A 16109-nucleotide genomic window follows, 5' to 3' on the forward strand; every position below is an offset into this window, starting at 1 on the left:
CCAGGCTGAGCAAGCTGGGAGGAAACAAGCCTGTTTCTGGGCCGGGTGTTGAACCTGGGCCCACCTGGCACTTGGGGTGCACGCTCCCTGGTGTGGGCCCTCATCTGCAGATCCCTGCGCACCTTTCTTTTTTTTTTTGGCTGCACCATGCAGCTTGTGGCATCGCAGTTCCCTGACCAGGGATCCAACCGGCCCGGCAGTGAAAGCACAGAGTCCTAACCACTGGACCACCAGGGAAGTCCCTGGACACCTTTCTTATTGCGTAGAGAAACTAGGTGTCCCGAGCAATTCTTTGGTGGATCTTGCTTTTGGTGTTGCATCGAAAATCTCATCACCAGACGAAGGTCATCTAGATTTTCTCCTATGTTATGTTCTAGAAGTTTTATAGCTTTGCATTGTTTGTTTAGGCCTCTGATCCATCTTGAGTTTTTCTTGTGAAGGGAGTGAGGTCTCTGTCCAGCCTACTCCACGCGACCCCTTCCAGGCCGTTTCCGCTCTGCCTTTATGTAGACCCCCAGTGTCTCTGACATTCAGTCCTGGCTGTCCTCCCACCCGTCCTGCCCGTCACCCCTCCCGCACACAGGTGCAGGGTCTCCTTCCTGCTGCGGGGCCTGCACGCCTCTCCAGTGGCTCCCAACACCCTGATGAGGGACCCTGTGAGCCTGCTGGTGCCCGAGGCAATGGGCCTCCTCCCACCTTCCTCCCCGATGAGGCAAGAAGCTCAGGACCTGTCCCACTACTCACACTGCAGACGTCCGGCTCCGTTCAGGGCCGTGGGCCCAGGGCCAAGGGGAGCTGGCATCTTCGACTACTCTGCCTTTTGCTGTTTATATATGTATAAACCATCTAAATCTGAAACGGGCTTGTTATATCTTTACTGGGCAAATCAGTCAGGTCTTGGCCCTGGCCTGCCCTGCTTGTTTGCTTGACGTAATTACAGAAGACAAACCGGGTACCTCCTTACATTGTTACCGGAAACGTATACTAGTCAAACAAAATTTTGCAATGTTTATCAAAATTTAAATCACTGTGCGGTGGTCATTTCATAATGTATAGAAATATCGAATTACTATGTTGTGCACCAGGAACTAATATAGTGTTGTAGGTCAGTTATGCTTCAAAAACAAACAAGCAAACTCATGGAAAAAGAGATCAGACCTGTGGTTACCAGAGATGGGGGTGGTGGAAGGGGAGAGTGCGCGAAGGTGGTCCAAAGGTGCAGACTTCCAGTCATACGACAGGTAGGTACTAGGGCTGTGATGTGCAGCATGACGAATAGAACGAGCGCTGCCGTGTGTTACATATGACAGTTGTTCGGAGACTAAATCCCAAGAGTCCTCGTCACAGGAAGAATAGTTTTATTTTGTGTCTATATGAGATGACGGATGTTCACTAGACTTACCGTGGTCATCATTTCATCGTGTATGTAGGTCAGATCATTATGCTGTACATCTAAAACTTACACAGTGCTGTGTGTCAGTTATATCTCAATAAAACTGGAAGAAAAAATTAAATCACTACCCTCTTTGACCTATAAATTCCACTAGTAGGAATTCTACTTCTAGAAATTCATCTTACAGAAATATGGACACACCAACACATGCATGCATTATATGTGCATACGTACACAGTGCAGTGGCAGAGCATGCGCAATAGAGCTCATTTCAAAAGTTGTATAAATGGGTGTTTATATATGTATGAGATAAAAATCTGTCATGTCATATTCCAAACTAGTTACCTTTGAGGAACAGGAACTTTATTTCTATCTTATACGTTTTTGAATTAATTGAAAAAAATTTACAATGAACATATGTACTTAAAGTTTTTATTTCAAAAATACGTAAAAGCAGAGTGAACAGTGTAATGAACTCCCTCAAGACTTAAAATGCTTTGTCAAGTTTTTGGACACTTAGAACAGCCTTCTCTTCCCTCTTCTTTTGCTGCTGAGGAAACGGGTTGGCTCTCCTACAGGATGTCCCACATTCTGGACGTGTCTGTTTCCATTTCTCTTTCCCCATATTTCTTGTAAACTGGAAATTAGATCTAAAGTCCTGAGTAGATTAAGGATCAGCATTTCTGTCACCATGAGCCACGAAGGCTGGTGGTTCTACTTTAATAATGCTAACGTTGATCCGCAGGTTTCCACCGTGGAGGTGTTTGCCTACAGCCAACACTCACCTGTGGACAGATCCTTTAGCATCCAGCTCCTCGTCAGTCTTTCAGCTAACGATTCTGTTGTCTGAATCATGTTATGAAATATTGTGGTTCTCTATTTTTTCTTCTATACTTGTTAGCTGGAATTCTTGTGAAACAATCAGCTGTCCCCCATCGACTAATGTTGCTTTATAATATTTTTTAAACTTATTTTAAAAAATATATGGAAGCATTAGAATTGCTGTGTGTCTTCCCGTAGAGACTGAGAGTGCCTGGAGGGCAGGCTATGGTGTAGCGATCTCTGTGTTCCTAATGCCTAGGATGCGTTCCGTGAGCCAACTCAAACACCTGGCGCTGCTCTCAAGAGGCGCCTGCCAGATCAGAGTCTTAAATGAACTCAGGGAGTCCATTTAAAAGAGTTAATTTTGTAAATTAAGTTGCCAGCTGAAAATTGTCACTCGAGGATGAGGTCATTAGCCACCACAGCTGCGGACCTCCAAGGCCCCCTGAGAGGAGCTCAGGGCGGAGATCAGGAGTGAGGCGCTCTGTGCTCTGGGAAAAGCCGGAGGAGGTTTTAGGAAGCCGGTTCTCGCCTCCCCTCACATCTAGAAAGGCACAAAATCATTAACGGGGCGTCCGCTCCTCGTGGCCAGCAGCAGCGCGTGCTCGACCGCTCCGTCTCCTGGCCGGTCACCCAGGCCCTGAGCTGCTGAGGCGCTGTCCCCTGGACATAGCTCTCATTTTGCCCCAAATAAAACCCCACTCGCAACTCTCACCTTGTGCATTTATTTTCAGTCGACAAAGTTCACCGTTAAATAAAAAGCTCGCTGCTACAAAGACTTTATGTGCTTATTTGCAATTCAAAGTGAGAAAAATATTTCACCTAGCAACTCTGGGCGACAATTCATTTTGAGGGGTGACTATTTTTGTCAATCGTTCATAACGTGTACAAATTACTTTTATCACCTCCTCTGATTTTTCTCAGTGAGAATTAAAAAAACAAAACAAAACCCTACTAAAAATTGGAAAATAGATGTTTTCCTTATCTTTAAACAGCACTCCCTAAAATATAACAGCACTATGATCTGTGTTTGATTGGATCCTTCACAGGCGTTAATCGAATCAAAATCACCCAGATAAGCATCACCTGCTCTGGGCAGCGGGCGGCGCGGAGAAGAGGACCCGCCACGAACCTGTCCCGCGCACTGACCCTCTCGACCCGCCCACTTCCCGCCAACGTGCCGCAATCCCCGCCCACCAGCGCTACAGCGCTGCCTCCCCTCCGCGGCTCCCTCTCCCTCAGCCCACGCCCCGCCCACGCTCCTCAAGCCCCGCCCACCGGCGCTCCCCCGCGGCCTCTCCTCGCGCGTCCATCGCCCTGCTCTTCCTTCCGCCCGCGGCACCCCCCTCGGCCAGCCCACCCGCTTCCTGTGGGCGGTGCGGGGCTCCGGCGCGCCCGCCCTGACGTGATTGTTGTGCGCGCGCGTCGCTCTGGGGTCTCGAGCCCGCCATTGGCGTTTTCTGGTCAGCGGCATCCTGCTGGCGGGGGCTCGGGGCCGAGCGAGGGGCGCGCGTCGCAACCGCTCTCCCCGCGGCTGGCAGAGCTCCGTTATGGCTGCGGCGGAGGCGGAGGCGGAGGGGTCGAGCGCGGCTGCAGTTCCTGGTTCGGGTGCCGACGGCAGTGGCCAGTCGCCCGGAGTCGAAGGAGAGGGAGGAGCAGCGGTGGGCAGAGAGAAGGACGAGGCCGCGCAAGGAGCGGAGGCCGTCGGGGACAGCGAGGATGACGGCGAGGATGTGTTCGAGGTGGAGAAAATCCTGGACATGAAGGTCGAGGGGGTACGTGCGGGGCCCGGGCCGGGGAGGGGGGGCTCAGGCGCGGCAGTCGGCGCGGCCGGGGTGGTGCTGCCCGCTCGGGAGGCGCTGGAGGCGGTGTAGACGGATGTCCACGCCGCGGGGACGTTGAGAGGAGGCTTCCTTCTTAGGCCCCGTCCGCGCCATCACCCCGGGGGGCGGCGTCTCGGGTCTGAGAGCCTGAGCATCCTCGCCCGCTCTCCCTGCGCGGCGTGTGCCTGCAGCCTCGCAGGAGCCTTGAATTCCTCGCCGCGCCCTGCCCGGCGCTTCCCGCTCAGTGTCTCTGTGAAAGCCTTGTTTCACCCTGGTCCCCGCAGAGTGAGATGCTTCCCCCTTTATGCCCTTCAAGCTTATCGTTCTTTACATGTTTGTCCCCTGCTAGATTGTAGGCTCCTTTGGTAGACTATGCTTTTTATTAATTTGTTATCGCTAGCACTTTAATCCAGTGCCTATCATGCCGTGATTGCTTTGTGTATATCAGATTGTTAAGTGAGTGAATGAATTGTGGGCTGGAGGCTGGGGGAAGGTGAGAGGGTGGGAGGATGGGCAATGGGAAAATAATCTGTTTTAGTAAATAGGTGTAAGATGACCAGAGGCCCTACACGGTGGTCGTTCTGTATATTGTGTTCTTTTTATTGTCTGTTATTTCCCATTTGTCATACGCTACCTTATATTAATTTTTTTTGTCCATTCAGCAGACTTTTTTTGTTTTCAATTACTGCATGGGTAGGTGCTGTGTTAGGTCCTGAGGATATAGAGATGAGTTGTAGCATACACAGTTGCTGACATTAAAGATTCTCCTGTCCAGTGGGGGATAAATAACTGAAATCCAGCGTCATCAAGCTTATTGTTAGTTGCGGTAAAGATAGGGACATTTCTATGTATAATTTTCCCAAATACCTTGTAAGCACCTTGAGGTGATAGGTGTATCACCTGCGTTTAACACAATGCTTGGCAGGTGAAAGATATTCAGAAAATATTTGGTTAGGAGGGTAATATCTTCAGAATTAAGATGATTCACTTCTTCATACAATATTTAATTTTGCCAGTTCCAAAGAATTGTAGGCACTGTACCTAAAGCCCCATATTTAAAAAAATTTTTTCCTTCATTTAAATGAAATCTCACTAAGTTTGTTTGGTGTGTGTCTGCATTTTTTTTCTCAACAATATCTTTGTGAGATTTATTCCATGTTGTTGGAGCTATAGTTTCTTTCCTTTTCATTGCTGCATAGTTGTTGGCCCTCAAACAGCTTGGGACCTAGGGGTGCCTGACCACCGCACAGCTGAAAAGCCACTTATGAACTCCCCCAAAACCTAACTAATAAAAAAAAAAAAAAAAAAAAAAAAAAACCTAACTAACAGCCTTCTACCAGAAGGGGAAGCCTTACCCATAGTAGAAACAGTCAGTTAACACATATTTTGTATGTTATGTGTATTGTATACTGTATCCTTAATTAAAAAGTAAACTAAAGAAAAGAAAATATTTTAAAAATCATAAGGAAGAGAAAATATATTTACAGTAATTTATACCCTAAGTTTACATCTTCTGTTTATGAGATGAATTGCTTGTCAGAACCTACATCAATATTGCCTTATATGATGCAAAACACTGTAGATGTTATATATATTACCAGCACTGGACATCAAAAATGAAAAGATAATGTGAAAAAGTTTATTGATTCATACTTTATGGTAGCCTAGTGTAATCGATAAAATTGCTTCACAATAGCCTAGCCTAGACACTAATGAATGAATTGTTAGAAAATTTTTGTGGCATATGGTATTACAGTCACATTCATAGTACAGTATCAGAAACATTATTACATTTTTTAAAAAGTCACTTACCTGTAATAATAAGCTAATACTTCCTCCAATTAGAAAAGAATATGATAATATAATTCTTTGAAAGCAAAGTTATAAAACATTAAGAAAACTAACACATTAATTTTACATTAAATGTCACTCACCTTATGTCTTTGTAATGATCGACCAGTATTTACATATACTTTATGCATTCATTGCGTACCTTTTTCTTAATCATTTCAGTATTTCTGGCTATGTGTTTCATCTGTGACTTTTTTCAAATTGTTGGAAATCTCCAAAAAATTTTCATATATATATATATATATATATATATATTTTTTTTTTTTTTTTTGGCTGTGTTGGGTCTTCGTTGCTGCACGCAGGCTTTCTCTAGTTGTGGTGAGCGGGGGCTACTCTTCATTGCGGTGCGCGGGCTTCTCATTGCGGTGGCTTCCGTTGTTGTGGAGCACGGGCTCTAGGTGTGCGGGCTTCAGTAGTTGTGGCACATGGGCTCAGTAGTTGTGGCTCGCAGGCTCTAGAGCGCAGGCTCAGTAGTTGTGGTGCACGGGCTTAGTTGCTCCGTGGCATGTGGGATCTTCCCGGACCAGGGCTCGAACCCGTGTCCCCTGCATTAGCAGGCAGACTCTTAACCACTGTGCCACCAGGGAAGTCCAAATTTTCCAATATATTTATTGAAAAATATCTTCATATAGGTGGACCCCACAGTTCAAACCCATGTTTTTAAAGGGTCAACTGTATTCAGTTGTATGAACATATTACAGTCTCTCTTTTCTACTACTGTTGATGGGCATTTGGGTTGTTTGCAGTTTTTGGCTATTGTGAATAATGCTTCTGTGAACTTTATTTAACATGTCTCCTGGTGTATTGTGCACAAATGTTTCTCTGGGTTGTATACATCTAGGAGTGGAATTGTTCAGACAGGATGCATGTGTCTTCAGCTTTAAGTGGAAACTGTTTTTGAAATTGGTTGTACCAGTTTACACTACTGCTAATGGTTTATGAGAATTCCTTTTGTTAAGCATCCTATCAGCGCTTGATATTGTCAGTCTTTATACTTTTAGCCAGTACTGGTGGGGTATCTGATGGTATTTCCTACTTGTAATTTATATTTCTCTGGATTCTGCACTAGTAATCAGTGTTGAAATCATTGAGCATCCTTTCATATATTGGGTTGGCCAAAAAACGGACTTTTTGGCCAACCCAGTACTTACTTTTTGGTCATTTGGTTATCTTTTATGAAGTGCCTCTTCAGATCTCTTTCTACTTTGTCTTTCTGTATTAATTTGTTGTATTCTAGATTCAGACCCTTTGTGGGTGATGTCATGGATATCTCTTTTCCTGCTATGTCTTTTTTGGTCAGTAGAAGTTCGTATGATTAATGTAGAAAAACTTAATCTTTGTCTTGATGTTGAGTGCTTTTTATGTCTGGTTTGAGAAATCTTTCCCTACCCTAAATATTCTTTTTTTTTTTTTTTTTTTTCTGAAAGCTCTGTTGTTTTGCCTTTCAGATTTTATATTTACATTTCACTTGGAATTGATTTTGTGTATAGTATAATGTAGGGATCAGGTTTCATTGAGCAAATCTGTCTTTTTATTCTTTAACAGTGCCTTGTAAGTTTTAGAATCAACTTGTCAATTTCCTTGCACACATTAAAAACTTTGAATTTTTATTGGGATTTGCATTGAATCTGTGGGTAAATTTAGGATCAATTTAATTTCTTTCAATAATGTTTTATAGCTTTCTATGTTGAGGTCTTAGTAAGTTGATTTTTAAGTATAATTGATATTTTTGATGCAGTGGTAAATGGTCTTTTGAAAAGTTTCATTGTCTTGTTTGTTGCTCATACAATTAATTTGTGTGTATTTACCCTTTGTTAAATTCCATTTATTTCTAGTTGCTAAATACTTTTATTGCGAAAGGATGTTGAATTTTATTAAATTTTTTCCTGCATCTGTTAAGATGATCGCATAATTTTTCTCCTTTATATCACTAATGTGATCAACTACATTGATTTCCTAATGTTAAATCAACTTTGTGTTCATAGAATAAACCAAAGTTGGTTGTATATTATCCTTTTTTAATGTTAGATTATATATTTCTTTATTATTTCATTTATTTCTGCTTCTTTTTTTATAAATTTATTTTATTTTTTATTTTTGGCTGCATTGGGTCTTCGTTGCAGTGCGCCAGCTTCTCATTGAGGTGACTTCTCGTTGCAGAGCATGAGCTCTAGGCACGGGGGCTTCAGTAGTTGTGGCACATGGGCTCGGTAGTTATGGCTCGTGGGTCTAGAGCACAGGCTCAGTAGTTGTGGCGCACGGGCTTAGTTGCTCCGTGGCATGTGGGATCTTCCCGGACTAGGGATCGAACCCGTGTCCCCTTCATTGGCAGGCGGATTCTTAACCACTGTGCCACCAGGGAAGCCCAACAAAAATTTTTAGCTAATTATCTAGTATATACAACCTAAGAGGATAAGAGGACAGACCATCTGCTGCCATTTAGTTTGTCCCACTGATTAAGCTAAAAGAAAATGTGGCTACCAAGAAAATAGGCATTTTGGGAATTTTGAAGATAAGTTTCTAGATCCCAGGGCTATCATGAAATTTCTTAATATACAGCAAAGTCTTGGGCAATATTTGGGTTGACATTATTCCTATTAAAAAAACATGTAATTCAGGTTTTCATTTGTTTTGTATACTGCTATACACATAGTGACCCTCAGTAAATATTTGTTGAATGAATAAATGAAGCAAAACTGCTGAAATGAAGGCTGTAACAATTATCAGTCAGTTAAATCTGGAGCTAAAATTGAGATGTACTCCTTGTACTTGAGAATGATTGTTAATACTCCCTCATTCTCATTGACTAGATCAAACCTAATTGGTAACAAGTATTAAATTTATATGTGTTCATTACTGCCTTTTTTTTTTTTAATCATCAGAAAAGTTGCAAGAATTGTGTAGAATCTCCCATATGCCTTTACCCAGATCCCCCAGTTGTTGATATTGGCTTTATTTTTTTTTTCTCTTCATTTATATACATTTTTTTCTGGCCCATTTGAAAGTAAATAGTGTTTTTTAAAAGCAACTTTGAGTAACAAATTTAGCACTATTTTTATGCACACAAAACTAAGGTGGCCCACAAATAAGGATCGCTGGTCTCCGCGCCCTGTTGTTGGGTACATTCAGGCATCCCTCCACTCCCCTGTAGCGGCGTAACTTCTCCCGTGGTATTTGTGCCAAGAGCAGGAGGGCTGCCACGAGGAGCTAAGCAAGCCACTCTCTCAGCTTGGTTTATCTCCAGTTTTAACTGTGCCTTCATAGAAGCTCTTACAAGGTTGTGTATTAATAGTTTTCTCTTTCCACACTGTTTTGCTAAAAAGCTTATGCATGCCTTTTCAGTTGTTATAATCACTGCCCCGCACCCAGTTATATAGCTGAACCGTTAAACTGACATGCTCTCTTTTTTTTGTGTGTGGGGGGGTGGGCCACCATGCGGAATCTTAGTGCCCTGACCACGGATCAAACCCACGCCCCGTGCAGTGGAAGCTCGGAGTCTTAACCACTAGACCGCCAGGGAATTCCCAACATAGACTCTTAATTATTATTTTAAAATTATAAAGATTTTCAGGATTATTTCTGAAAGTTAAGAGGCTACTCTTTTCCCACTATTTCTTAGTTTCTAATCCTGTTAGATGCTAATGCTTGGTCTTTCTACAGATGGCAGAATGATTGAAAGGCAGTGTGGGCATGATTGAAGGGTGCAGTGGGAGGGAACAGTGGTTGGCAGTCAGTTTGGAAAGTTTATTGCCTTGGTGGTTGTATGAATAAAATCAGACAAGCGTTAAGAGTATAGCTAGAATGGTGCTCTGCAGGTCATGCAGAAAACTGTTGCATGAGTGTGTTCTTGCTTCTCCGTGAGATTGGGTATCAAGCAGAAAAGAAAAATCAGAAATCTGGAAAAACAAGAATTTGGAATATATATGACAAAGATTTAATAGCCATCAAGTATTAAAAAGAAAGGGAATTCCCTGGCAGTCCAGTGGTTAGGACTTGGCACTTTCACTGCCATAGCCCGGGTTCAATCATTGGTCGGGGAACTGATCCCGCAAGCTGCGTGGCAAGGCCAAAAAGAGAGGTATTAAAAAGAAGAATTCTCATAAATGAGCAAGAAAATGGGCAAAAGATACAACAGGTAACTTTAAAATGTTTTTGATGTAGTTTATATATATGCATTTTATATGTGTATCTTAAACTTTTTCATTTCAGCCATTTTTCAGTGTGTGGTTCAGTGGCATTAAGTACCTCCACACTGATGTGCAGTCATCGTCAACATCCAGCTCTGGAACTCTTCCATCTTCCCAAGCTGAAACTCTGTACCCATTAAATACTAATTCCCTATTCTCCCTCCCCTCAGTTCCTGGCAGCCACTATTCTTCTTTCTGTCTTCATGAGTTTCCCTATTCTAGGTACTTCATATAAATGGAATCATAAATACTGGGCTGGCCAAAAAGTTCGTTTGGGTTTTTACAGAACGAACTTTTTGGCCAGTTCAGTATTTTCCTTCTGTGTCTGGCTTATTTCACCTCGCATAATGTTTTTAAGGTTCATCCATATTGTAGCATGTATCAGAATTTCCTTCCCTTTTAAGGCTGAATAATCCATTATATGTATACACCACATTTTGTTTATGTATTCATCTGTTGTTTGTTTGGGTTGTTTCCCACTTTTTAGCTATTGTGAATAATGCTGCCCTGAAATGTGTGTTCAGATATCTGTTTGAGTCTCTGTTTTCAGTTCTTTTGGGTAGATACCTTGAAGTAGAATTACTGGATTATGAGGTAATTCTGTTTAACTTTTTGAGGAATTGCCAAACTGTTTTCCACAGCAGTTGTACCATTTTAGATTCCCACCATCAATGTGAGAACGTTCTCATTTCTCCACATCCTCACCAACACTTGTTACTTTCTATGTTTTTGTTTGACCTAGTGGGTGAGAGGTAGTATCTTGTGGTTTTAAAATTTGCGTTTCCCGAAGGACTAGTGATGTTGAGCATCTTTTCATGTGCTATTGGTCATTGGTATATCTTCTTGGAGAAATGTCTATTCATGTCCTTCCTTTGTCCATTTTTAAGTGTGTTGTCTCATTTTTGGGTTGGAGGAGTTTTTTTTTTTTTAATATATTCTGGATATTGATCCCTTATGAGATGTCATTTGGAAGTATTCTCTCCAGTTATATGGGTTTCCTTTTCACTCTGTTGATAATGTCCTTTGACACACAAAAGTTTCTGTTTTTGATGAAGTTATTTTACTTATTTTTTTCTTTTGTTTCGGCTTTTGATGTTTTGATGTTGTATATATACCTTGCTCACTTCATATATACATGCTCACTTCATGTCTCTGTGTCACATTTTGGTAATTCTCACAATATTTCACACTTTTTCATTATTTCTATATTTGTTATGGTGATCTGTGACCAGTGATTTTTGATGTTACTATGGCAAAAAGATTACCACTCACTGAAGGCTCAGATGATGGTTAGCATTTTTTAGCAACAAAGTGTTTTTTAATTAAGGTAGGTACATTGTTTTCTTAGATAATGCTACTGCATACTCAGTAGACCAAGGTGTAAACATAACATTTATATGCATTGCAAAACCGAAAAAATTGTGTGACCTGCTTTATTGTGATATTTATTGCAGTGGTCTGGAACCAAACTCACAATATCTCTTAGGTATGCCTGTATCCAAGAATTCATTGTCAAATCCAAGGTCCTGAAGATTTACCCCTGTGTTTTCTTCTAAGAATTTTATGGTTTTAGCTTTTAAATTTAGGTCTTTGATCTATTTTGAGTTAATTTTTGTGTATGGTGTGAGATGGGGATTTAACTTCATTCTTTCATATGTGAAAATCCAGTTGTCCCAGCACAATTTGTGTCCCTGTTCATTGGACTTGGCACCTTTATCAAATATCAGTTAGCCTTAGATGTGTGGGTTTATTTCTGGACTCCATGTGTCTGTTCTTAGGCCAGTACCATACTGTTTTGATTATTGTGGCTCTGTAGTAAAATTTGAAATCAAGAAGTGTGAGTCCTCCAAATTTGTTCTTTTTCAAGATTGTTTTGGCTATTCAGGACCTCTTCCAATTCCATATGAATTTGTGGTTTGTCTTTACTACCTTTGCAAACAAGGCTATTGGAATTTTGATAGGGACCTGAGGTCACTTTGGTAGTGTTGACATCTTAACAATATTAAGTCTTCCTACCAAAGAACACAGATGTCTTTCCATTTCTTTGTATCTTCTCTAGTTTCTTTCAGTAGTGTTTTGTAGTTTTTTAGTATGCAAGTCTTTTATGTCCTTAGCTAAGTTTATTCTTGAGTATTTCATACTTTAGATGCTATTGTAAATGGAATTGCTTTCTTAATTTCATTTTTGGTTTGGGCATTTCAGATGTATGGAAACAATTAATTTTTGTGTGTATTGTACCCTGCAACTTTGCTGAGTTCATTTATTAGATCTGGTTACTTTCTTGTGTATTCTTTGGGATTTTTTTATAAATAGAATCATATCATCCATGAATATAGTTTCATTTCTTCCTTTCCAACCTGGATGCGTTTTATAGCTTTTTCTTACCTAATTGCTCTGGCTAGAACTTCCAGTACAACGTTGAATAGCAGTGGTGAAAGTGGGCACATAGCAGGTAATTTTTCAAAGAAAAAATGTAAATGACTTAATGATAATTTTGTAAGTGGATGTGGAATATGGCAGAACTTTTTTTGTAAATTGCCATATAGTAAACATTTTAGACTTTGTAGGCTGAGAGACAATTTGGGGGTTTAGAGTTGGTGTTCCTTATCATGGTAGAAATGTGACCTCATTCTCCTAAAAAACTTTCCTTCTCTCAAAGACAGTGATCTTCCTTCTTGGGAACTCACTAGAACGTGTTACCCGCATCTGCCTTTGGCATTTACACGTATTGCCTTCACAGTGCGGGATGACTTTCTGCATGCAGCCCAGGTCCCGGGTTTGGATTTCAGCTGAACTACTCTTTAGCTGTGTAATCATTAGTAGTTAGTCTGTCTAGAAGCTTCAGTTTCCTCATCTGTAAAATGAATATTAATACTTCACAGGGTTATTCTAAAGATTAAGTGAGCCAATAAATGCAGAGATTTTGACAGTGCACAACACATTTTGAGGCACTTGATGTAAATATGATTCTTCTTTTGATTTGTTTTTGTGTGTGTGTTTTAATTTTTTTTTAATTGAAGTGAAATTCACTGAGAATATTACATTAGTTTCAGGTGTACAACATAATGATTGGATGATTTGTTTTCAACCATTTAAAAATGTAAAACCATTCTTAGCTTACAGGATGAGCAAAAACAGAGGCAGGCCCTGCTACAGTTTGCTGATCCCTGCTCTTGTATCTGGTGAGGTGAAAGTTGGAGCATCTTTTCTGGAAGACATTTGACAGTGCATTTTTACAATCTTTAAATGGCTTTATTATTTGATCCTGTTGGTCTCTCTTTTGGGAATTTATTCTAACAACCTAATCAGAGTCACAGTGTTACTTATAAAAAACACAAATTGGAAACAATCAAAACAACCTTTGGTTTCCAAAGGGAAAGTTGTCATTGTATTTTTTGTTGTATTTATATGATGGAATAATGTTCAGTCGTTAAAAATTATGTTTCTGGAAGATATTAAAGCAAGAACTATTTGATATATCAGTGAGAAAGCAAGAAAAAAACTGATAGTATTATCCCAGTGTTTTAAGTATATATACATTAAATATATACTTATAAATGCAAAAGGTGAAGGAAATAGATCAAATTGTTATCAGTATTTTGAGGTGACTTTTATTTGTTTTTTCCTGTTTTTCATTGATTTTCAAAGATTGCACGTTGCTTAGATAATCAGAAAAAGACCTCAGTCTTTGGTTTATAAAAAAATGGATTGATGGTACTGTGGTTTTATTTATTTTAATTTTTTAAAAATTGAGGTATTATTGACATTATATATAACATTATAATAGCTTTAGGTGTACAACATAATGATTCGATATTTGTATATATTGTGAAATGATCACCGCAGTAAGTCTAGTTAACATCTAAAAATTTTTTTCTTGTGATGAGAATTTTTAAGATCCGCATTCTTACCAACTTTCAAATATGCAGTACAGTATTATTAACTATGGTCACATGCTGTACATTTATTACATCCCCGTGACATATTTATTTTGTAACTGGAAGTTTGTGCCTCTTGACCCCCTTCACCCATTTCCCACCCCCACCCCTGCCTCTGGCAACTGCCGATCTGCTTTCTGTATCTGTGAGCTTGGGTTTTTTTGTTTGTTTGTTTGTTTTCCTGTTCTTTTTTAAAATTTATTTATTTATTTATTTTTGGCTGCCTTGGGTCTTAGTTGCTGCGTGGGGGCTTTCTCTAGTTGCAGCAAGCTGGGACTGCTCTTCCTTGCAGTGCACGGGCTTCTCACTGCGGTGGCTTCTCTTGTTGCGGAGCACGGGCTCTAGGCACGTGGGCTCAGTAGTTGTGGCTCGCAGGCTCTAGAGCGCAGACTCAGTAGTTGTGGCGCATGGGCTTAGTTGCTCCGCGGCATGTGGGATCTTCCTGGACCAGGGCTCGAACCCACGTCCCCTGCATTGGCAGGCGGATTTCTTAACCACTGCGCCATCAGGGAAGCCCTGTTTTTCTTTTTATATTCCATGTGTAAGTGAGATCATATAGTATTTATCTTTCTCCGACTTATTTCACTTATCGTAAGGCCCTTGAGGTTCATCCATGTCGTTGCATATGGCAAGACTTCATTCTTTTTTTTAATGGCTGAATAATATTCTGTGTCTGTGTGTGTACATACATATATGTGTGATGTATATGATTATATACGTATGTGATATATATGTGTGTGTCTATATACACACACTACGTTTTCTGTATTCATTCATTTATTGATGGTCACTTGGATTGTTTCCACTTTTTGGCTATTGTAACTAATGCTGCGGTGAACATGGGGGTACATATATCTTTTCCAGTTAGTGTTTTCATTTTCTTTTGATAAATACCCAGAAGTGGGATTGCTGAATCATATGGTAGTTCTGTTTTTAATTTTTTGAGGGTCTTCCATACTGTTTTTCATAGTGGCTACACCAATTTACAGTCTCACCCAAAAGTGCAAAAGAGTTCTTTTTCTCCACATCCTCATCAGCACTTGATATTTCTTCTGTTTTTGATAATAGCCATTCTGACAGGTGTGAGGTGACAACTCACTGTGGTTTTGATTTGCATTCCTCTAATGATTAGTGATGTTGAGCATCTTTTTAGCTACGTGTTGGCCATCTGTATGTCTTCTTTGGAAAACTGTTCAGTTCTTCTGCCCATTTTTTAATCAGATTGTTTTTTGCTTTTTAGTTGTATCAGGTTTTTATGTATTCTGGATATTGACTCTTTATTAGATATATGATTTGCAAATATCTTCCCATTCAGTAGGTTGCCTTTTCATTTTATTAATGGTTTCCTTTGCTGTGTAGAAGCTTTTTAGTTTGATATAGTATGACTTGTTTACTTTTGCTTTTGTTGCTTTTGCTTTTGGTGTGATACTGGTTTTTTTTTTTTTTGCCACTTGCTTTAGGAGATGAACTTTTTTTTATGTTTGTTTTATTGTGGTTATTTAATTTAAAAATTAGTTATTAAGTGAAAAGTAATACATGCAAAATAGATTGAAGATTGACTCTCCTTCCTTCCTTCTCCCCAGAAACTGTTAAAATTACCAGCTTCTCATGTCTTGCAGAGAACATTTTAAGAGAGGCTTTTAGGCTGATTCACATTAGGAGGGGACAGATTAAAATATGACTGATGTTTTATTATTCCACTATAGTAAGCAGTTGCCCTCAGAGGGAGAAACTACAGCTGTACTTCAGTCGGATGGACTTTCATTATGTATTTTAAGGAATTCACAAATGATCTCAGGAGATGAACAGTCTTTATCATGATTTTAATCTCCATTTCAAGTTGGTTCATGTATTCTCAGCAACTGCATGGCTGTGGAACTATAATCAAGTCTAATATCCTTTATTTGCCTGTTTTTAATTTATATAACAGGGCAAGATCGTTTATAAAGTTCGATGGAAAGGATACACACCAGATGATGATACCTGGGAGCCTGAGGTTCACCTTGAGGACTGTAAAGAAGTTCTTCTTGAATTTAGGAAGAAAGTTGCGGAAAACAAAGCTAAACCAGTGAAGAAAGATGTCCAGGTATTATAT

At 40.3% G+C, this 16109-nt stretch overlaps 1 protein-coding gene across 2 annotated transcripts in view; it reads left to right on the forward strand.

Annotated features, from left to right (window-relative positions):
- The first annotated feature begins 3509 nt into the window (after nt 1-3509).
- The window catches only part of MPHOSPH8 (M-phase phosphoprotein 8), a 52974-nt gene continuing 40374 nt past the window's right edge, over nt 3510-16109 (forward strand). For both annotated transcript variants that reach the window (XM_082364931.1, XM_082364932.1), the window contains exons 1-2: nt 3510-3990; nt 15945-16100. In XM_082364931.1, the coding sequence (XP_082221057.1) occupies nt 3766-3990; nt 15945-16100 (381 nt within the window). In that variant the 5' untranslated portion in view covers nt 3510-3765. The remainder of the gene's footprint in view (nt 3991-15944; nt 16101-16109) is intronic.

The sequence above is a fragment of the Balaenoptera borealis genome, assembly GCF_965194805.1.
Source record: "Balaenoptera borealis genome assembly, chromosome: 18".
Classification (NCBI taxonomy): Eukaryota; Metazoa; Chordata; class Mammalia; order Artiodactyla; family Balaenopteridae; genus Balaenoptera; species Balaenoptera borealis.